A 23,477-nucleotide genomic window follows, 5' to 3' on the forward strand; every position below is an offset into this window, starting at 1 on the left:
CTCCTCTCATTCAGAAGCAACCCCTCCCCACTGGCTTCATTCCTCAGCTGGAATATATACATCTCTCACAAACTAAAGGAAGTCTCTTTTCACAAAGGAAGTCTCTTTTTCCTTTTCCTCTCTTATAGCCACAGCTAAGGTTCATAAGCAAGGTCTATGTTTACTGCTCTCCTGAAACTCCATATGATTAGGCTACTTCTGTCACTACCTCACTGAAACAGTTCAGAATGCTATTCACGGCCACCCAATTCCCCAACTAAGAAATCCAGGCTCTTGTTTAATGTTTAAAGCACTTGACACATATATTCATTTCACTTGAGATGATCTTTGGATTTTCATGCCACCACATTCCGGTATTCTTAGCCTTCTTTCTCTACAACCCTGTAGGTGTTAATGTGCCCCAGGAGTTTCATAAATACCCCAGCCTAGACTATCTACACACACAGAATCTGGGCAAGACAGAGTCACAGAACTAATGGCCAACTAATTCTTTCTACTTGGCTGACAATAGGTACAAGGCACAGTTCTCATCTCCAATTCCCCTTACCCAAAACATCTGGTATCCCTTACCTTAGTGATACCACTATACAACTAGTGACCCAACCCAGAAATCTGGAATTGTTACTATCTACTTTTCTTTTCACAAGAAATACCACCAATTTTACTTATGTTATTCAAATCTGTCTCCTTCCACTCCTGTTACTCTAGTTCAGATACTCATCAGCTCACATCTATTTTTTTTTCAAAGCCCAGCGTCTAGCTTCTAGCTTCACTCTTTGAAACCATTCCTCCAGGCTGTTGCCAGTGATCCAGAATGCAATGAAGCAAGTCCTTTAGCATAAAACAAGGTCCTTCAGATCTTCACAAAAGTTCTGAAATCTTTTCATACCCTAGCACTACCCTACCTCCTAAAAGAGCCATTATCTTCACATCTCCAAATCTATGCAAATGAAGTTCTCCTTCAATGTAATGTCCTACTCTATCTGCTTAGCAAATTCTCATTTCTCCTTCAAAATCCAGTTTAAAGAAGTTCAGTTCAAAGACCACCTCACTCCTGAAGCCTTCTCAAACATCTCTGGGCTAAGGCCACCATATGCAATGTATTTCTTATATTTACCTAACTCTCCAAAAGCTTGTGAGCTCCTTGATGGCAAGAACTTTTCATGTTTTGTAAGGGCAGCCTCACAATGTTTTGCTCATTTCAGCACTAGATATTTAATGACTTAAGACACCAAAATCAGTCTCATTATTTTATAGACACATTACATTTATTCAAAAGATATATATATAACTAACTCAAAGATAAAAATAAAGCTAACATTTGAAGATTAGGTGAGTTTCATTTACAGAATATAAAGCTGATAAGCAATGGATAGTCATTTTTAGAAATATATGTAAAGCACACACATTGTTAACTTGTGGCTTCCTAAGTTTGCCTCTACCTTTATGAACAATAATTGTGTAGTAACTGTATTAGGTATCATAATTTAATTGGTAAATGGAATAGACAAAATAAGTGGGCCAATCCAAATTGTTACATATGAGCTCTTCTGATTTCAGAGTGAAATCTGTATAGTTCACCCTAGCTTCCCAAAATGAGTAAAAGACTAAAGGAAAATCATTTCACTTAAGGTGATTATCTTTAAAAAAAAAAAAAAAAAGGTGATTATCTTTTCATAAACTAGAATGAAAAGAAACAAAAGAAGCTAAAATAGGATTGCATAATCTTAATGTATTTTTAAGGCAGAAATTAAACCATTTGCTCAAGTCAAACTGATTATATAAAATTTTCAGATCTTATAACTGAAAATTTATATAATCAGTTTGACATAGCTATTAACTTAAAATTTTATCTTTTGACTTAATTTATTCTAAGTTCTCTGGCAATAAAGGACTTTTACAAATAGCACTTTTATTTTTACAAAAAACACTTTATGGATAGTAACATTCCAAGATGTTAAAATGATAAAAATGCCACCCAATCTATAAACGTTAAAAACTATTATAATAACATGGTGCTATGTAAACCGACCTGGGTCCATATGGAGGGGAAAGAGTGTGACCAAAGAAGTGTCTATATATAAATCCATCCAACTTCTCAAACACTCCATCATTATCTACTTGATATTCCTTCATGTCTTTAAGATAATCTTTAACATCATTAACAAAGTCAGTGAAGAGCTTCTGATCATGTATAAAGACACCATTTAGGAAAAACTTATTGATGAACTGATCAAGTTCTTTCCAATGATGAAAACTATCCAGTTTTTCTAATAAATACCTTTCAATTAACTGTCTAAATTCATCTATCTTTACAGGATTCAACACTTTCATATTAAAAAGGTTAATGGATTCTTGTTGAGCACATTCAAATATACCAGAACAAGACTTTCTGAAAGAATCATAATTTTCACTACAGTCATGCTCAGCACTGCATTTCTGTGAATTTGTATTTTTTCTAAATTCTTCAAAGTGAATTGGCTTTTCTTTCCTTCCTTCTTTTTTCATAGTAGGGCCTCTATTCTGGTTTTGTGTACGTGCCTTATACTGTGGGTGTATATATTCACTAAAGACTGGTGGTTTTTTAGTTGCTTCTTCTTTTGTGGCACCAAATCTTTTATTGCCCTTTTCATCAAAGATATTCTTGGTGGTATCTTTGAAATGCCTGAAAGTGGATTTAACTGAATCTGAAAATTTTTTCAGATTTTCTTTCACAGCTTCTTTAGCTTGTTTAATTTTTTCTTTATGATGCCTCACAAACTCCTTGGTAGAATTCTTCATGGCATCAAATGTTTCCTTAACTGAACCCAAAAATGTTTCCTTTGGCTTATTTTTAGCCCTGTGGTTTCCTCTGCTCCCTTTCTTTTTTCCATCCATTTCTTGTTTTGCATTTTGATCTTTTGCTTCAATATACAGTCTTTCCCACAAATCAGAACGCTGCTGTTCGAAGTTTAGCTTCTGCTCCAGGTCCGTGAGTCTTTCCCGTAAGATTTCCATTTCCTTTTTGTCAGTCGCTACATTGGGAGAGTCTGGGTTGCCATAAGATTCACTAGAGCTTAACTGCTGGAGTTCCACCTTTAAAGCCATGGTTATTAGTCGTTCTCTCTCCAGTTCCCTCCTTAGCATCTTTGCTTCTGACAAAAGAGTCTCCTTCTGATTCAGGAAGCTGTGGGTCTTCAGCTTTTCTTCTTCCAGGTGCTGCTTAAGTTTCCGATTTTCTGAGATTAATTCAGTCCCTGTCCCTTTATCTTCCAATATCCTAATCTGTTCTCTTAGTTTCCTTAACTCTTCCTGTAATAAAGATAAGGCTTTTTCTTCCTTCTCCAGAGATATTCTTAAATACTGATTTTCTGTAGCAAGGTTCTTTTTCTGAGTTTCAAAGGACATCTTCTCTTCTTCAGTAAGGGCCCAGCATCTTGCAAGTTTTTCCTTTAATGCCTAATTTTTTTTGAAAGAAAAGAAAAATGTCAAATGCTTTATTTAAAAGTTCAATTTAAATCTTTAAGACATAACCCTATATAGAGTATCCTTTATGCAGTATATAGATTTGTAGTGATTTTAATACATAAAAATTAGAAAACACAAGGTTTATATGCAGGAAAATGGATAGCACAGAGCTACATCAAAATAGTAACAGCATGCTGGAAGAATTTAAAGACTGGAAAAAATGAGAGCCTGATCCATCCCAGTAAGATTTCTAAAATAGAGCCAGGGGTAATTCTGATTAGTATTTATTAGTGATTACTGATTATTTCCCATAATCCTATGAAAGCCTGAATGGTTTCTAGGCTCACTTACAAGTCAAGAATAAAAGAGATCGGTTCTCTATCTTTTGACTACAGAACTCCAATCTCTCCTACTAATAAGTCTCCTAAAGAGAACTTAGACAGGACTAAAGGCTTCTCTGACCCTTGGGTGAAGAAGATGATCTTCTATAAAAAGGAAAATTATAGGGATCCCTGGATGGCGCAGCGGTTTGGCGCCTGCCTTTGGCCCAGGGCGCGATCCTGGAGACCCGGGATCGAATCCCACATCGGGCTCCCGGTGCATGGAGCTCCGGTGCTTCTCCCTCTGCCTGTGTCTCTGCCTCTCTGTGTGTGTGTGTGTGACTATCATAAAAAAAAAAAAAAAAAAAAAAAGGAAAATTAGAGATGATTTGAGGATTCAAAATAATTCTATTTATATTCTCTACACTCTTTAAAAGGAAAACATTTCAATAATCTTATTCCTATCTGAAAGATCTTCACTTTGTGCAAATTAACATCCCTAAACAAGTTCAGGTAAGTCCTCCAAGTTCTCCCAGCACTTTAAACAGCACTGAATCTTGGTAACATTTATAACTAATTTCTCTGATTTCAAATAATCTCCTGAAAAGACTATCACCAGATTAGCAATGTAAGCCGAGTCAGCACCCTTGATAGAGAGGAAACCATGTTCAATTAGATTTACAGAATTTTGCTGCATTTCAAAGTAGCCTTAAATGATCTCTTTCAACATACATATCTGTAACCAACTTTCACTAAAACAGCAAGAAACTAAACAACATACTTAAACAGGTTAATGGTTACAGCATTACCCGGTTAAAATATCTTATGTATAAATCAGCAAATGATACTTACAACAAACAAACAAATGTCCTTTAGGACAATGACAGTATTTCCACTTGAAAAATAACTATCAGAAAGGGAGACAGAACATGAAAGACTCCTAACTCTGGGAAACGAACTAGGGGTGGTGGAAGGGGAGGTGGGCAGGGAGTGGGGGTGACGGGATGACAGGCACTGAGGTGGGCACTTAACGGGATGAGCACTGGGTGTTATTCTATATGTTGGCAAATTGAACACCAATAAAAAATTTATAAAAATAAATAAATAAATACATAAATAAGAAAAAAAGAAAAATAACTATCTGAAATGGATGGCTCACTATCTGGTTCATTAATCACCAAAGAACAAATTAAAATTTTAAATTTCATTATATTTAGAGGCACGTGGGTGGCTCAGTCAGTTAAGCATCCAACTCTTGATTTAGGCTCATGATCTCAGGATCCTGAGATTGAGCCTTGAGTCAGGGCTGAGTGTGGAGCCTGTTTGGCAATCTCTCTCTTCCTTGCCCTATGCCCCTCCCCTCCTGCTCATGCTATTTCTCTCTCTAAAGAAATTGTTTTTAAAATGTCATTATAATCATTTCATCTGTGCTGCATGTGAGAGAAAACAAGTTTCATGTACCCATAGAAGTGGACCATAGGGTAGTACGGACTAATGTAACATTCATTACCTTTAAATGCAAAAGCACAAGGGGCCACAGTGACTGATAGGTATATTCTGCATTCAGTAAACTCCATAATCTTGAATTAAGTGCCTGATAAGTAAATCCTGCGCAGGTCTCCCACCAAGATCTCTAAAATCCAAACCACACTTAATAGATGGAGGTAAAATGCCTGCAAGAACTGACTCAGTAAAGATTTTTTTTTTAAGATTTTATTTATTTATTCATGAGAGACACAGAGAGAGAGAGAGGCGGAGACACAGGCAGAGGGAGAAGCAGGTTCCATGCAGGGAGCCCAACGTGGGACTCGATCCTGGGTCTCCAGGATCACACCCTGGGCCACAGGCAGGCGCTAAACCACTGAGCCACCCAGGGATCCCTAAGACCCAGTAAAGATCCATGCAGGGTCAGTCTCCTAAAAGCCAACAACATCCAATGGAACCAGAAATCTTGGTGGTAAAGAAGAATATGCCTGTTCTTTTTATAACATCCTTTGATCAAGATAGGAAAAACTACACTATTTACAAACAACTTCAGTAGTCCCTGCTTAAAAGACAAAAATCCAGATGTCAAGTGAGATTCTGCCTTCTAAAGTAAGATAATCCTAACACTATAAGGAATACATAAATTGTGAAGGAAATCTAGAGGAATGGAATAAAAAAGGAAGAGTTTACTTTTCTACCCTGAATTTTATCTACAAGCACCACACCCTTCTTATGAAGAACCAGACAGGAGACCAGCTATTACACTGGTCCTCATAAACCCACAAAGGTATTAATGGACAGCCCAGTCCTCCTGTGTTAGGTGAGTTTCAGTAGGCAAGTATAACACACTCTCTTCCATCAGACATAACAAGAAACCAAAGAAAAAGACTGGCTGATTATTTCCCTTGTTCAAGAAAAGATCTTTGAGAGAAGCTACAAACTCTCCTTCTTCTCATGACTGAAAATGTTTGGCTAGTTCTGTGAAAATGTTAATAACAATTCTTTATATATATATTATTAATGATGTTAATTATAGTAATTTAGAAAGAACATCTTTGAAGTCAGATAAATTCAGCTCCACCGATTGGTAGCCTTGGAAAAGTTAACTTTTTTGAATCTCTTTCCCATGTATGAAATGAAGCTAATACCTGATTAATTCATAGGGCTACGGTGGGCAGTAAGAGAAATTCTGTATGTGAGCTAATCATAGCAGTGACTAGGATAATCAACAATTATTACAATATTATTATTGACTCACTAATCTGCTTTGTACTTACATCTGAATAGTGCAATAATTATTAGCTAACAATGCTTTTTTATAAACTTTGTTAACAGTACATACCTTATAATCTATAAAAGATTCTTGTTCCTGTTGACATTGGGAAAGATAATCCTTCATATCATTCAATTCATCTTCATGTATCTTTCTGACTAACTGCTGACGCTTCTGAATCTGAATTGTGCCTGAAAAATGACATTTTTATTAGGGATACACACACACACACACACACACACACACACACACCACAAACGTTATGATGACCAATATTTTGAAACATAAAATAAAACATTTAATCTGTATATATACTAATTAATCTGGATAGGATTATTTTCTTCAAGGCCAGCATTTCACAGTTCTATAACTCTGATTACATAAAGAATAAGTAAAATCTCATGATGGCCATCATCAAATGGTGGTGGATGAATGTTAATACAAATAAGTCCAAGCAGGTTAATATTTTTTTTTAGCATACACCAAGGGACATTTAAGCAGTTCACTATTCCTTTTGACTAAAACAAGCCAGGCTACATTACCCTTAAAAAAAAAAAAAAAAAAAAAAAACTTATATAATGTTTTTAATCTTACTATATCAACGGCACTCAAGTTTGTTGTTTTTGAGAGTTTGCTGAGGTACATAAAGTGTTGCCTAAAACAGGGAAAGAAACAAACCATGGAATCTATTCACAGGATGAAGTCAATAAGGAAAAATAAAAGTCTATTTTTTCTCACTATATTTTGCCTAATAAATGATGTAACAGCCCAAAAAGTACAACAAGGAAAATAACTGGCTGCGATTATCCAACCATTCTCATATCTAAATCATTTAAGAGTTCTGCATTAGTTAGGTCTATATTAGAGGACCACCATCCCCATACCTGCAGTGACCAGTCTTAAACCAACTAGGATTCTCTGTATTTTCACCCTAGAAACCAAATTGTTAATTTGCCAAGACATGCTGTTCACATGCTGTTGCATGCCTCATGCACGAGAGAGAAAAAAGAACACTGCAAAAATAAGGCAAAAGGCATTTGGCAACCTGGACCTTAACATCTATCAAGTGGCATACTATTATATAAAGATATCATAGGATTTGTAATGAAAATGATTTTGTAATGATATTTATTATTTCTTCCCCTACTGCTAAAAAAAAAAAACAAAAAAAACCCAAAAAAACAAAAAACCTTTTAATTTCTTCAATGATCCTGAAAAACACTAAGGAGAAAACTTTTGCCAAATTACAAACAACTCTTACCAGCTATGATATTCCTCTGTTAAGGTTCACTTCCTCTCTTTCAATTTTCCAATTTATAAGCATGGCAAATTTGTCTCAATATTACTCAAAAGATTTTTGGATTTTTTAAATGTTGAAATTCATTTTTTAAATGTAACTATCAGAGTAACAGAAATCGTTTTTCTTTTCAAACTGCTGACAGGATGAATTCCTTCGCCCTCTGGAAAATAACCTATGTTGTTGAGATCTGAATTTGCAGTACTATTATATAGTTTATGTTGGACAATTATCTTAATGTGGCCTTTCCTAATCTAGTAACTACTGGGATTTTTTTTTTCCATCTTCAGCCACCTAACTATAAAGTGTTACCACCCAAAGTACAATCTTTGGCCTTCTTGTCATGTCTACAGATTTGCCTATTTTAATTATTAAAACACCAGTTTTTGCTATGACGCAGTTTTGCTATGTAAGAGTTCTCTTCTGACTCCAATCTTATCAGAGCTTCCAGCCAATACACCTAGCTGCCTGTTGGGCACAATTTTGGGAGAGTTCTCACCAAAAAACAAAAACAAAACAAAACAAGACAAAAACAAAAAAAACCCCACCTTAATACCTGCCGAATAAAGCTGGATAAAAACAAATCAAACTGCGTTATTTATCATCTAGAAAGCCTTTCCTAGAAACACCCTCAATTCCAAAAATAAAGAACCTACCACACTTCTGAAACTACCAATATCACAAGTATCCTCACTCAAAGTTTTGTTTTCCATTATTATTTTGGTGTCCCTTATTTCACTTTTTTCATCCCCATTCACTATAATTTTCAAAGTCCTGATGACCAACTATCAGGATTACAAACCCTCTTACCTGACTGTCTTAATTTTTCCCATACCATATGCCTTCCTGCACTTTTTCTGAAAAATTACTGCGAGGTCACTCTATAACCTTGAGTTACAGACCTCTATAATTTACAACACTGACACCAGCTTACATGTTCCAACATTTTATTTCATTATTTCTAATTTATCTACTCTGCTGTAGTCCAGCTAGTCTTCTCACTGCTACGAAAACCAGCAAAGTTTACTTTCAGGTTATCGGTTCTCCATTGCTGCAATGTTCCACTTTCCCACTGCCTAGCATAAGCAAGCATAAGACCACACCCCACTCAAATCCTACCACCTCCAGCATAACTCAGTAAGTATAGCCCTTGACTATAATCCCTGTCTGTGCTACATAACTTAGCACCTAGTCATATTCTATCATAGTGTCTGAAGAGCTGGGTAGCCTGTCAATACTTAAAGTAAATCCATGAGAAAATCAAATCAACTGAACTCTTCTGCTGATTAGAATACTGACAGCCTACAATGTAAAGAAAGAGTAAGGGAGACTGGTGCTTCATACATGAAGATTTTTTAAACTTTTATAAGCCCTTTCAGAATCTGACGCAGTACCAAATACCTGTAGTACACTGTTTTACTATCCTTGATCCTGCTAGTTTTCCCTTCTTTCTAGGACAGACAGGATTCTCCAAATTTATAGAGCTAAGGCTGGTGAACATTCTGAGTGATTCACTTAAATAGTATACTGTGTTAAATAATTAGCAAGCAAAGAATGATTATGGAGTATGCACTAACTTCATGGTGCATGAGAAATTCAAACTGGCTCTGAAATCAACTTCAAGGAGTTCTTGGTATGTTGAGATCAGTGCCAGAACTAAGAAAAAAAAAAATGTTGACCTTGAAAAGCTAACAATCATTTAGGTAAGTTTTTATATGTTTACTGAGCTGATCTCATCACCATGAAAAACTATTTCATATTATCCAGTCTTTTCATATTCTGAAAAGATAATTTTAAAAAGTATGGGAAAATTTTTTACTAGATATAATCATTTAAGTAAGTTTTACAAGTAACCAAAACCTTAAACAGAGCAGCAATCTCCATTTTGAAAGCACTCCTCTCTAAATTGTTCTTTCTATAAAGCACTGAAAGGTCATGCAATTGATGGGGTTTTAATGCAATCAACATGAACATTAAATCATTGCCCAACTATTTTAGTAAGAAAGAAAAGATTAAGATAAGACCTTCTCCTCTGTTACCTCCATGTTTACCTGTGGGGAAAAAAATCATGCTCAAAAATACATTCATACATTTGTTCCAGCTAGATAATAAACACAATTAAGCGTAGTACTTCAAGTCAAATCTCATTACAATAAGCTTCAAGGAAGGATACAAATTACAGTATTTCAGTATTAAATTCAAGCAGGCATCCACCAGAAGTCTAACCACTTATTTTTATCAATATAAAGTTAAACCAGAAGAAACACATTTTACGGAGTCTAACTTTATTTTTATTTATTTATGATAGTCACAGAGAGAGAGAGAGAGAGAGAGAGAGAGAGAGAGAGAGAGAGGCAGAGACACAGGCAGAGGGAGAAGCAGGCTCCATGCACTGGGAGCCCGACGTGGGATTCGATCCCAGGTCTCCAGGATCGCGCCCTGGGCCAAAGGCAGGCGCTAAACCACTGCGCCACCCAGGGATCCCCGGAGTCTAACTTTAAACAAGTGTTGTCTCAAGTTTATTCTAACATTACACTATGTTGAATAATGTATCTTTTCCACAAATTAATATAAGGTACCTTTAACTATTCAATTTTTGCATAAGGAACACACTGTTGAAAGGAATTAGCAAAACAGGAATATTCCAAAAGTTAAATTGTAGATCACATCAGCAAAAAAATCTAGAAGTACTTCATTTCATGTAAGGCAAATTGAAATTTATAAAGTTGACAAGATCTAAACATTTGTTTAAAGTGTTTTTTTTCAAAATTCTGATATAGAGTATGTTAACGAGTGTGAACTGTTCAGTTCTCAGTCTCATCTTTTTACAGACACATTAAATAAGAATGGGGGGCACTTGGATAGCTCAGTCAGTTAAGTGTCTGCCTTCAGCTCAGGTCATGATCTTGGGGTCCTGGGACTGAGCCCCCACATCAGGCTCCCTGCTCAATGGAGTATCTGCTTCTCCCTTTTCCTCTGCTCTTCTCTCCCTCTCCCAACTTGTTCTCTCTGCTCTGTCTTGTGTTCTTTCTCAAATAAATAAATAAATAAAACATTAAAAAAAAAAAAAGACTCAATGGTTAGGCTGCCAAATGAAAAATTACATGGAATTCCTTCCTCTTTTCATCCACTTTTAAAAGCTTTGCATTAAAGATACTTAATATACATAAATACTAATAAGGACAATAACAAGCAAAGCTTAGGGGTGCCTGGGTGGCTCAGTTGGCTAGGTGTCTGCCTTCAGTTCAGGTCACTGGAGTCCTGGGATCGAGCCCCTCGGTGGGGAGCCTGCTTCTCCCTCTCCCTGTGCCCCTCCCTGCTGCTTGTGCTCTGTTGCTCTGTGCTCTCTCAAATAAATAAATAAAATCTTAAAAAAAAAAAAGACAAAAATTAAAAATAAACATGCGTGCTAAAAATTCCTACATTTTTAAAATAAACACCACCTAATATTAGTAAGCAAAAATAGCTTTGTGAACTAGGTAGCACTATTCCTGTTTTTCAAATGAAAAACCTGAGGTTTAAATAGACTATAAGCCTTCCAAGGTCATAAAATTAATGATGACACAGAAAACAGATCCCAGAATTCCTCACTCTTAGCAAATGCCCATACACTATACCATCAAATTACGTGTATCAAATCTTCAAATACTTACCATAGAAATGTCCAAATCCCATGCTGATTGCAATCACCAAAGCAAGTATAACACACTTATTGAGACCACTGCTGAACTGGCGTTTACACAACTCCTTAGAGGGTTCACTTTCTTGTTCGGGGAGTAGCCTTTCCTCAGATTCTGAACTAGAAACAGTCTTCTTCCTAGCACGGCGTCGTCTAAAAGCAGGACTAGGCTGATGACTGGTTTCATCACTACTTGATTCATCGTCACTAGGCTGGGATGAAAATACTATTTTAAAAAGAAAAATGTAAATATTAAAAATTTTAGAAAAGCTTTTCCAGTAAATATGTTTTAGTATAATCAATGCCATCCCTACATGCCCTTTTACATAAGACAGCCAAAAACAAAACCAAAACAACACAAATGAAAACTCAAAGTTTTCAGGTTTATCCACATAAAGCCAAAACAAAAGATTTCAATTGTGACACATAAGAATCTGTTAATCATATTCTGTGCCTTTGAGGATCTATCTGGTTTTATTTTTAAAACCTCTCTTATAGTTAACACTGTTAGAACATCATTCTCATAAACTAGTAAACTTCTTTGCTATTAGAACCATAAACAGATACAGTTTCTAGAAAGAAAAAAATTCTCTTCTTCATTCAATTTCAAATAGAGGGAATTTAAGTTCAACTACTTAAGGAACACAGGGAAGTATATGAACAGTTCCTGTGACTTACAAAGTACCAGAACTACCAAAAGTTCTCTATTGGGTATATCTGGACCCTAGTTTCATTTCCATCCTTTGAGTCCACAATCAATGTTCAAAAACTATACAGTTTAACACAGGTTTCCAGAAGTCAGATGAGCCCTTCCCTTCGACTGCCACTCTTACTAGAAGGTTATTAATTTTACCCTCTAGTAAATATGTCAGCATGAGGAAGTGACACAACAGCTATTCCGATATTAAGGACTAGTCTGGTGCTGCTCCTTTATGAAAAGAATAGTAAAAAAGAACAATAAAAAAATCCATAAGAAATCTAAAGTCGTGGTAATATATCCACTAAAAAAAACAAAAAACAAAAAACAAAAAGAACAAAACAAAACACCTTCAGTTTTTTCAAATGTAGAGCTTATTAACAATGTTCCATCAATAAATAAACTACATATTGACACAGAAGGTTAGATGTAATTTCCAAAGGCCAGTTAAAAGAAGGGAAAAAAAAAAAACACCAAATGTAAGGAGATAAAATGTGACCCTCAATTTGATACAAACAGCTCCAAAACAACAAACATTCATGCTTCAAAAAAGTAAAACAGTTCTTTAGAAGACAGGATATCCATGCCACAGGAAAGCTAGTGACTTGGGTTAGGCAGTAATTTTTAAAGATGGGTCACAAAGGATTCAGTTAACTTTCACACCAACAACAACAAACACAAAGACAAAAAGAACTACTGAATGAATGAATATTCCTAATACTCAGTGATACAGATGCCACTGAGAGATCTTTTGGTCATGACCCTTATGCCCATCATGTTTATCTGGTTATTCTTGATCACTAGTTTTTCCCAGATGCCGTCGCCTCAGCTGTGAGGTTACATTTCTTGGACAAAAAGAAAGAAAGGAAGACTTAAACAAAGCATTACATAATACAAAGGCATCGCATTCAAGATCATGGCTGGATATTTAAGTCAGATTTCAACAATACTAAAATGGGTAAATGTAAAAACAAATCATTTGTCGAAATTCCTTAAATAAATTTAATTCTACAATAGCATATCGCCTTCATATAGATTCTAAGTAAACAAGCCAGCCTCATCCATATTAATAAATTGATATCCTTATCCAATGCTTCCATCTTTTTTAACCCATACATGTCATAGCTGAAATATTTTGATTTTTAAATTTCTTTCAAAGCTTAACTTGGCCCAGAGTCCAAGATGCAGGCAATGCAAAGGCATGCAATAAGCTTAGCCAGCTTTATTACAAGATCAATTTGAACACCTGTTTAGAGTATCACAGATGACAACAGTTATCTTTAAAGCACTCAGTAAATAGTAAATGTGACTAGGCACACTCAGCTCTAGAAAAGCTGATCAGATTTAGTCACACCACCTTGGAAAGCGAGTTGGCTAGGAACATGGTGTTTCAGCTGATCATCCCATCCCCTTATGCATTCAGGAATCTTCCACAGCTTCTCCCACCACCTTTCTTTTGTGAATAAACAGGAAAAAAAGATGTATAAAGCTTTAATATAAAGACTAAAAAGGAAAGAGAGAATTGAAAATACTTATTTTAATTATCACTCAACATTGTTATTTGTGCTCCATCAAAATTGATCACGCCTTAAAAAAAAAAAAAAAACGTATGTGCAATATAAACTTTTCTACAACTCCCAACTTTGCTTTCTTGGGGGGAAGTCCTGTGGGGGCAGTGGATAGTATTCTTACATGAACAAAAAGTATACTGCCATAAGAATCTAATTCAGAAGAAAAAACCTGAAGTTGAAATCCTACAGAAATGGAGAAGAAAGGAAAAATCAAAATAACCAGGCAACAGGTAGTAGGGATTAACAGACCAAGAAAAACAGGTGAAAGAACGAAGACCCCTGGCAACTGATTTATATATAATATTTTCAACATAATCCAAAATATAATTTTTTGAAACTTTATAGCACTTTGTTTATTGAAATAATTCATTCCTTCAGGAGAGATAGCAATGGATAAAAATATTCCTAATAAAATATGCCTTTTAACTGAAACTGTAAAACTCCCAAGAGCTGCAAGGAGATAAAAATCAGAGTAATGAGCTTTGAAGTATCCAAGTTCCTGAAAACATTGTTTGTAAGATCAATTTCTTAAATGTCTGCCTAGACCCTTCTGCAATCCTCCTGCTTCAATGTGACTTTTTCCGGCCCATGAATATTCTCATATTCAACCACCATCTATAGTCTTCCCAAAAAAGAAAGGAAAGAGGGAAAGAAGACTACTTGAGTACAGCACAGACCCTGGAACTAAATGAATAAAATAAGTTTGAACAAAAAAGATTCTGAAGTCAATTCATTAGTCCTCGTAATACATACACTATGTATACCATTCTGGCGAAGGCTGGCCACTAAGAATGCCAGAGGAGTATTTAAATATTTGAAAAAAGTGTTTTCAAACTCTTGCTTATAAGCAAACTGTCATTAAATGAGATAGCTAAAAATCTCTATTTGACATTTTATTAGCTTGAAATGGCATAACAGCAATTCCTGGTTCTGGCAAGTATAAATATTAAAGAATGGTAAACTCTAAGAAAATGACCTGAAATAAACACATCCTTATTTCTGCATCAAATTAGGAAATTTTAGGAGTCACTGACAGTGTTCCAACTTGTCTTTCTCCCAATTCATCCTTGAGTTACAAATCTTGGTTAGTAACTGTGAGTTCATCATAATAGGTCTGCTTCTTTTATTTCCCAGTAACTTTGTGTCTAAATATTTATGTCCACCTTGAAAGATGTAATATATATCCCTCAAGCTAAGCCAAAGAAACAGAAAGGAATAAGCTAAGTACTTCAATTTTAACCTCTACATCACTGTCTGAATAGTAGGCATTAAGTGCATTAATAACGTGACTTAAAATAGGCACCCTTCCATGACTCAATCTAAAATGAAAGATACAAAGGTCAGGGGTTTTGGGATGTTGTTGTTCTGCTAGCTCTTTGAACACTGTTTAGCACATAAGTAGCATTCAATAAATGTTTGCTAAATGATTAATAACTGAAAGGATCTAACAGACTTCGATAAGAAGCTATTTCACAATTTCTAAAATACAAAATTTGTATCATTCTAAGTAGAAATCGACTTTCTTCTGCTTTTTTGTTATAATGGCTCAATCTTCCATCCTTAATATCTAAAATATGTCAAATTCATTTTGGAGTGTTTAAGACAATAACAAATCTCCTTGAAGATATTATTTTTCATCTTTTACTTAATAAAAGATGGCATTTATTGTTATAACAATTCTGCTGTAGGCCCTGTGACCTAAGAAAACACTAAACAGTAGATTTTACCAAAAAAATTTCAACTGTAATAAAAACTTGTCCATTATGTAAAATGTGGTCCCAGGAGACCTTACATCTCTAGCAGTGTATTCTTTACGCAGCTCTTACCAGTTTCTGGCTGACAGAATGTGTACTGGCTGCTGGAAGAAGAGCCCATGTTTAAGTCTTCTGGACTCTGTGCTTCTTCAACAATTAGAGTTTCTGGATTTCCAATTTCTTCTAACTTAGGTGGCTCAAGGGTAACAATATCAGAATCATCACTGACAGTTCCAAAATAGACATTGTCTTCAGATGACTTTTCTTCTTCTCTCTAAGGAATAATTTTAGACAATAAATTTACTGTCAGTGTCTAATAAATTTAGAAAGTAAGTTATTTAACACCCTTATATTTTCTATTTTCTATGTAGTTCAAAGTGTATACCAGGATTTAAGTAGTATGGTAATTTGGGCTTAAAATAAAAGATAGGAGTCCTGCCCAAAAGACAAAGATTACTCAATACCAAGTTCATCTTTTAGTTTGAAAACACCATCAAACCCCTTAGCAATTCTCTCAGAATTAGATCAAACTGTTGCTAATCATCATAGGCTGCAGAAGCTGATAGGCCCACCTTTAAAGCCAAGGACCACACAAGGGAGAGAATTCATTTCTCACTAATTCCATGGGTTTATCTGAGCATAACTCTGTAGTCAGAAAGCCCAGAAAAGAGTGATTACAAATTTCTCTGGTTACACATATCACAAACTTCAATAGCTATGTCATATACAAATCATCTAGTTTTATCCAGAAGTCAAGTAAAACATCAAAAAACAAGATTCAGTTTGTTCTCAAATTTAAAAGCGAACCTTCATTTTTAGGTAAATCCTAATAACGTAATCTCTCAATATAATTCAAGAATGCAATCTATTTCCAAAGAAAAGCATATTAGAGGGGAAATGAACAGAAATTACTTTTGCAATTACTTTGGTAAGTTAAAAGACATCTCACCTAAGAGTTTAAGACAGAAGCTAACTCTAATCATAAAGGTGACTGATCTATGGAGTCTCAAAATTTTTAATAGAAGTTGTTTATAATTCATAAAGCAATAGAATGCACAACCTGAAATGGAAGCTTTAATTATTCCTTAGTATTAATTAACAAATATTGTATGTCATATATCCATAGAGTACAACACAAGTTTACCTCAAGTGCTGACTTCGTTTCCTCCAAAGCTGGATAAGCAGCTTCTCCCATTAATGGTGTGCCATTTTGGCTACTCTCTGATAAAAAGCAAAGATCAATTCAATCAATTACACTTAACTGAGTTTTTGTAGTTCACAAAGATTATAATTTGAGTACATAAAATCTATTCCTAATTTTTAAAAGTGGATTTAATTAAATATCATATACAATGATAAAAGTCACTCTACCTTTGCGTTTAAAAAGATTTCTCTATTCAAATTATTTGAAACTGTCGGAATTATTTCAGATACTGAATTCACTTAAGATCTACTAAAAAACAATATAAATCTCTAAGTAAACATAATCTTTTTTTTTTTTTTTTTTTGTAAACATAATCTCTACTTTACAATACCAAAGTAATGAATCCAAGGTATCTGTAAAAACCTGTTAATTTGGAGGGATGCCTAGGGTGGCTCAGCAGTTGAGCATCTGCCTTTGGCTCAGGGCCTGATCCCAGATTCCCAGGATTGAGTCCCACACATCAGGCTCCTTGCAATGGAGCCTGCTTCTTCTCCCTCTGCCTGTGTCTCTGCCTCTCTTTCTGTGTCTCTCATGAATAAATAAATAAAATCTTTAAAAAAAAATCTGTTAATTTGGAAAACCAATTTTTAGACATCTGATGGTACATTTTCTGAGTTCATGACGTTTATTCAAAATTCCTAAAAGTATTACTATTCTAATGATTGTCAATGCCTGGTAACGCAAGAATCAAAACTATAGCTTCAAATTATGAATTCTTTGCAATAAAAAAGATTCAAAAGAACACAAAAAATAAGATAATGTCACTATAACAGATATATTTTAGAAGAAACTCCTCAAATAAAAGGGTGTACAAAAAAGCTGAAGTTCATAAAATTATATTTTTAATGAAAAAAGCTATTAAAAGTTTAATACAAGTTAAAAATACTACAAAATGATAAACATATACATTTTATGCATAGCAAAGAACACAACCAAATGTTAACAGTACTTACAACCAGATAAAAAGAATTAAAGGTGACCTAAAATTTTTTTTGCTCATCATTTTTTTCTGTCATGAACATGTATTTCTCATATAAATTAGCCCCTTCAAAAATTAAAAAACAGGAGAAAAAAAGAAAAACTATCCCATTTGTATGTGTTCCATAGCCCCTAACAAAATATTAATCTGAAATTAAGACTCTTCAACAAAGATGGACTTGGATCCAAAGACTCTCAAGGAAGTTTCAAAGTACTTTTACATATGTGAGTATATGCATTACTTGGGAGTAATAATCCACAGCTTTCAGATTCTCAAAGAGCTCTCTGACCTATCAATGATGAGAATCAGTGTTCCAACACGAATAATCAATATAGGCTGAAGACAAGATTAAGAAGTATAATCTATCATACTTCTAGGCATGACATACTCACTTTAATCTCCTGAGTAAATGTTCTGTTTACATTTTAATGCAGTTTTTTAAAAAAGTTTAAGAAGTACTTTAAAAATGAAGAGTACAGCATTTAAATACCTTTTACCACCTCTAACCAACAGTAATTTGAAGCATGATAACTAGAGAATCCGAGTTTAGTAAATCCCTTATGATTAATTATTTTGTAAATCACTAGCCTTAATCAATGATTAGCAGTATTTAGCTACTTGTTACACTTGTAGTATCAGAGAGTTATACAGAGGCCCAAATATATACTACAGCTGCAAATAAACAAACCTCTGGGCATTAGGTACCACTACCTACCTAATCCACACTAACATTCTAGTCATTCAGTGACCTGATCACTTAAGTTAGCTAGAAATGCTGCCCACCTAGAAAAAAGGTTAAAGATTCATCCTGTTGTTTACACATCATATTTAAGAAAAAAAAGACCTTTTTTAATATCTTACCTCCCGGCTCTGACTGCAATACTTGTAGTTCCTCTTGCTCTAAAGATGTACATTCTGGAGCGAGCTCACAGCTGTCACTGGCTGTACCATGTTCAGAATTCACCATCTCTATATCAGACCCCTATGGAAAAAGTGATAATCAGTTATATGTCTATCAGCTGCTCAAAGTTGGACACGACTACAGGTAGATATTTCCAGTGTTAAAAGTCCTAGATGCCATACTCCAAAGGGAGTGGTATCTAATCTAACTACCTTTTATTCAATTTAGTCCATAAAGACCTATGGCAGGAAAATGGCAGGATAGAATCACAGGCTAAGATTCTTCATATATATATATATATATAAATTTAAATTCTAAAAGTCAACCAAAAATCAAATGCTCTACTCGATAATAAGCCCAAGCAATAAATTTGATCCCAGAGGATGTTTTTAAACTAAACTTTAGCTATTTCTATTAATTTACTTCTACTCAACATTTATGAAAGTACTATGCAAGGCACTTCACTATGTGTTATGAGGTATAAAAAATACAAATCCAAAATACAAGTTTATAGCCTATTCAGAGAAATTTCCATATGCAAATAACTATTTACTGTGACAATGTAGAAAACTAAAAAGCCTAAGGGCAAGGATTAAAATGAATCTATAGAATGAATGGAGTAAACCTTCCCTATAAAACTTTAGAGTATTATTTATTTTTCCAAAGTTGTCCTCCCTACTGTAATGTTAGACTGTCTTCTCTATAATAAAACAGTGGATCTTAGTTTTTTTTAATCCTTTATTAATTAGCAAAATAAAATTAGCCACTAAGCTCCTTCTGCCTATCCCCAATGCCTCTCTCCCAATTTTTCCTGTGGTTTACTGACCCATGAAATCGAAAGGTCTAAGTTCTCCTGACATATATAACTCAAAACAGTAAAAAGAATTCATGAATGAGAACTCTGAGTGTTAAGACACTTGCTTAAGGTGGCAGGAAAATGATAGAAACAGGCAAGGTTAGGGCTGAATTGGGGATTGCAGGGGAGACCAGTTCTGGCCTAGGAATGGTGCCAAAGGGAATGATGGCAAAGGGAATGATGGCAAAGGGAAAGGAAAAGGAAACCTGCATAAGAGACATTAGCAGCAGAACCTGAAAACTAGATACAAAGGGAAGGAGGATAAAAATACAAATATGATCTACTGTAAGACAGGATGTCTCTATTACAGAATACTCCAATGACACACTTGGCTGAGTGCCAGAGGTTTACTATCTTGCTTCATACTACAGACTCACAAGTAAGACTCTCACAGCTTCCTTGATCCTATACTATTAATTATCCTGAAGGAGAAGTTATTCCTATGGGAGATGATCTATGCTTTACAGAAAACAGGTTAAAAATAGAAAAGTCACTTATTAAAAAAAGAAAACAGAAACCACCTCAATCTCAATTGATACAGCTGCTATCAAATTTTCAAACTTTACTGCAGAATAAAACATCTCTTCTGGTTAATGTTGATTTTAAGAAGACATGAGTAACCAACTGTCTAAACCTTAAATTATCAAAGTAATTATAAAAATACCATTTAAATTTTTATTAATCAAAGAAAACAAGTCAAGGCTTAAGAGATCCGAAAAACAAATAGAAAATCTATAGATAAATCCATTAAAACTTTAGATATAGATGATTTTTAACTTAGTGCTTCTATTCATTAGAATTTTTTAAAAGACTTTATTTATTTGACAGAGAGAGAGCACAAGCAAGGGGAGCAGTAGGCAAGCAGGCTCCCCAGTGAGCAGGGAGTCCAACATGGGGTTCGATCCCAGGACCCTGAGATCATGACCTGAGCTGAAGGCAGACACTTAACCAATTGAGCCATCCAGGTGCCACTACTCATCAGAATTTTTATGACTTTTCTACAATAAACACATATGTTTCCAGTGTGGAAAATAAATTAATGCTTATTATATGCCAGCTATGTAATATTATACTTCTATAATAAAACTCTTTTTTTTTAAAGTGTTCTAACCGTAGTCCTTTTTCTATCAAGTTCTGTTAGTAACATAATGTAGCATAACATATCCAAAGTAGAACACATGTTCCCCATGCTCCTTTCTGATCTGTTTAAATGCAGACTCTGACATTTTCTAGTTACATAACCTTCACCAAATTACTTAACCTCTCTAAGCTCTAGTTTTCTCATCTAAGAAATGAGAATGAAAACACTCTATACCACAGAAGTTGTTCAAAATTCTATGAGAATGTAGGTAAAGTACAGGGCCTAAATAATAATAAACCCTCAATTAATATTTGCCTAATGTCTCAAAGCCAAGGAAAGCAATGTACAATAATGCAGAAGACATTAGCTCATGAGGAGTTTTCAGAAGTGAAGATTAATGTGGGTGGGAAAATGTCCAAACTATAGACAATGGAACCTCAGGTTTCAATGTAGAAAAATACTGACCTTCAAAAAAAAAAAAAAAAAAAAAACAGCTGATACACTATAATATTACAAATGGCCTTATAAAAATGTTAAATAGCATACCTCATGATTGATGACAGTCCAACCACAAGATGAATCACTGTCACTGGAATTTTCAGACATTTTTCAGGTCTACAAATAAAAAACATATTGTCACATGGGATACATTTTTAAAAATTCTATAGGAAGCACTATATGTGCCCAAATGCAAAAAGTGGCTTACTGCCTGCCTTCTAGGTGAAACTGAGACAACCCACCCACAGATTTATCACACAGGACATATAACTGCATACTTGCATGAACAAATACAACCAAACTTTTAAGACAAAGAGATCCTCCTGAACTAGAATAGTAGACAGTCATACTGTAGGAATAAAAAAGCTGTGGTCTGAAAGAAAATGTAAGATTTGGCCAAGCAGAACTGAAGGGAAAGAAGCCACTTTGTGTGGGTAAATCAAGGTTTCATTAAAAGATCAAATAGGGGAAGAGCTCCCAGGCCAAGCAAAATGAAGTCTAAAGTACTGGCTACATGAAGCAATGGAGATTTTTCAAGCAGGGACGACACGATCAAACAGTTTTTATGAAAATAACGGTGTCAGCAATACTTCACCTAAATTAAAATGGTAGGAAAACGACCAGAGATCGGTTAGAAACTTGTGGTCACTGACAATAACGTAAACTTAAGTCCTAAACCAGCATATATATATATATATATATACTGGTCACTCTAACTGGTTTATTCTCCCCTTTCTATCTGAAACTCCTATTTAAACTTCAAAACCAAGCTAACTAAATGGTAATCTTACTGGCTTTGCTGTATATATTTAAGTCCTATAAATGCTTTTATTATTGTACATACATGGAAAACACACAGAATCCATCTTGATGGTTGGTGTTCTAACAGAATTCTATTTCAGACAATTTAATATGGAACCAGTGTTCCAGTAAGAACAAGGCAAAAAAGAGTGGTCTAAAAATTTTATTATTTTAAAAGGAGAAGGTGTTGGGATGCCTGGGTGGCTCAATCTGTTAAACATCAGACTCTTGGATTTCAGCGCAGATCATCTCTGCACTGAGCATGGAGCCTGCTTAAGATTCTCTCCCTCTCTCTCTCTCTCCTTCTGTCCCCTACCCTTACCTCCAAAGAATAATAACAAAATGAGAAGGTGCTTAAGTCACAAATGATATAAAAATTAGCATGTTTTCAGAAAAATTATTCAAAATCTAAAATAAGATATAAAGATGACTGTATCACTTTTACAGTCATGTTAGAGCATTTTCTAATAAGTTACCTGAGATCACCAATTACCTGATTTCCTACTTACAACTGATTAGGGCCCAGGCAGTTTATAACTACAAATCTAAAGGTAAACTACTACAGTGCAATAAATGTTTTCTTTCCAGTAGAGAAGACTACCCCAAAGGTTATAGTCTGTATACCTTACAGAGTATTAACCAATTGTATATCTTAGCAATTTTATTTCAGTATTCCTTATTAAACTGAATATATAACTCCCAATGCCTCATGAACCAGTTTTCATGAGTTTAAAAAAACTTATGATATGTTACGATTTGTACTTCATTTTTTTAATAATAATCTGAAAATTATTGGTTGATGTATGAGACTACACAAGACAGTAATTAACTTAGCAAGAGGAAAGGAGAATGGTCAAAGAAGGCTTTATAAATAAGGTTGCAATGTTTTTTAGACATGCTCTCTCGCATTAAGAGTTATTACAAAAAAATAAAGTTGTTTCCTCGTTAAAAAAAAAAAAAAAAAAAAAAAGACACTGGAAGGGTTTCCCAAAAGAACAGAAAAAGCATCACAGAACAAAAACAAAGGCAGAAAAAATCAAGTATGAACATTCTAAGGAAGGCACTAATCCAGCATGAGTGGAATATTAAAAGAGTATCAGATAGGAATCTTTAAAAGTGCATATATTAAGATGAGGAAGCAATTCAAGAGCCCTCAACCTGCAGGATACAAGCCATCAGTGCAATAATCCCTGGAGAAGATGAGCGCCTACATTTAACCAAGACTGACGAGGGGGAGAAATTGGGAATGATTTTAGAAAACATGAAAGATTTTTTTTTTTTTTTAAAAGGACTGAATAACTAAATATAGAAGAGGAAAAGAGTATTGGTAGGAGAACTCCCAGGTTTCTGGTTTAACCAGAAAAACCATTCTATATGGAACAAGAAGGAAAGCTGGCTGAAGCCTAAAAAGCATTCTTCACCATGTGGAAGATGGTAATTAACTTCCTCTGAAGCCCACATTCTCATGCTCCATCTCATCCCTGAGATTTACCAGCTTTATTTTGTTAATAATCTTCCAAAATTTGTGGGTTACCAAACCCAATCAGAGATATTTAATGTGTTTATCTCCTACCCTTCTCTAAGTAATTTCCATTAAACAGTTCTTTTAAACAGATAAATTCCTAGCTTTTGTT

The 23,477-nt window shown here is 34.7% G+C and overlaps 1 protein-coding gene and 1 non-coding gene across 8 annotated transcripts in view; both read right to left on the minus strand.

Moving 5' to 3' along the window:
• The window catches only part of CCPG1 (cell cycle progression 1), a 39,657-nt gene that overhangs the window by 1,426 nt on the left and 14,754 nt on the right, over positions 1-23,477 (minus strand). For 4 of the 7 annotated variants that reach the window (XR_005381686.1, XM_038580469.1, XM_038580466.1 and 1 more), the window contains exons 2-10: positions 21,091-21,159; positions 18,568-18,688; positions 16,668-16,744; positions 15,596-15,797; positions 13,556-13,651; positions 11,476-11,727; positions 9,862-9,873; positions 6,595-6,716; positions 2,033-3,438 (exon numbers count right to left, since the gene is read on the minus strand). Coding sequence is in view for 6 of the 7 variants with exons in the window: in XM_038580469.1 (XP_038436397.1) it covers positions 2,033-3,438; positions 6,595-6,716; positions 9,862-9,873; positions 11,476-11,727; positions 13,556-13,651; positions 15,596-15,797; positions 16,668-16,744; positions 18,568-18,688; positions 21,091-21,150 (2,348 nt within the window). In the remaining variant the exon portion in view is untranslated. The remainder of the gene's footprint in view (positions 1-2,032; positions 3,439-6,594; positions 6,717-9,861; positions 9,874-11,475; positions 11,728-13,555; positions 13,652-15,595; positions 15,798-16,667; positions 16,745-18,567; positions 18,689-21,090; positions 21,160-23,477) is intronic. The other 3 variants (XM_038580468.1, XM_038580470.1, XM_038580471.1) reach the window with 3 other exon arrangements.
• MIR628 (microRNA mir-628) lies at positions 12,304-12,398 on the minus strand. The gene has a single exon (NR_049509.1). It is a non-coding gene; the product is annotated as a microRNA mir-628 (primary transcript).

The sequence above is a fragment of the Canis lupus genome, chromosome 30, assembly GCF_011100685.1.
Source record: "Canis lupus familiaris isolate Mischka breed German Shepherd chromosome 30, alternate assembly UU_Cfam_GSD_1.0, whole genome shotgun sequence".
NCBI lineage: Eukaryota > Metazoa > Chordata > Mammalia > Carnivora > Canidae > Canis > Canis lupus.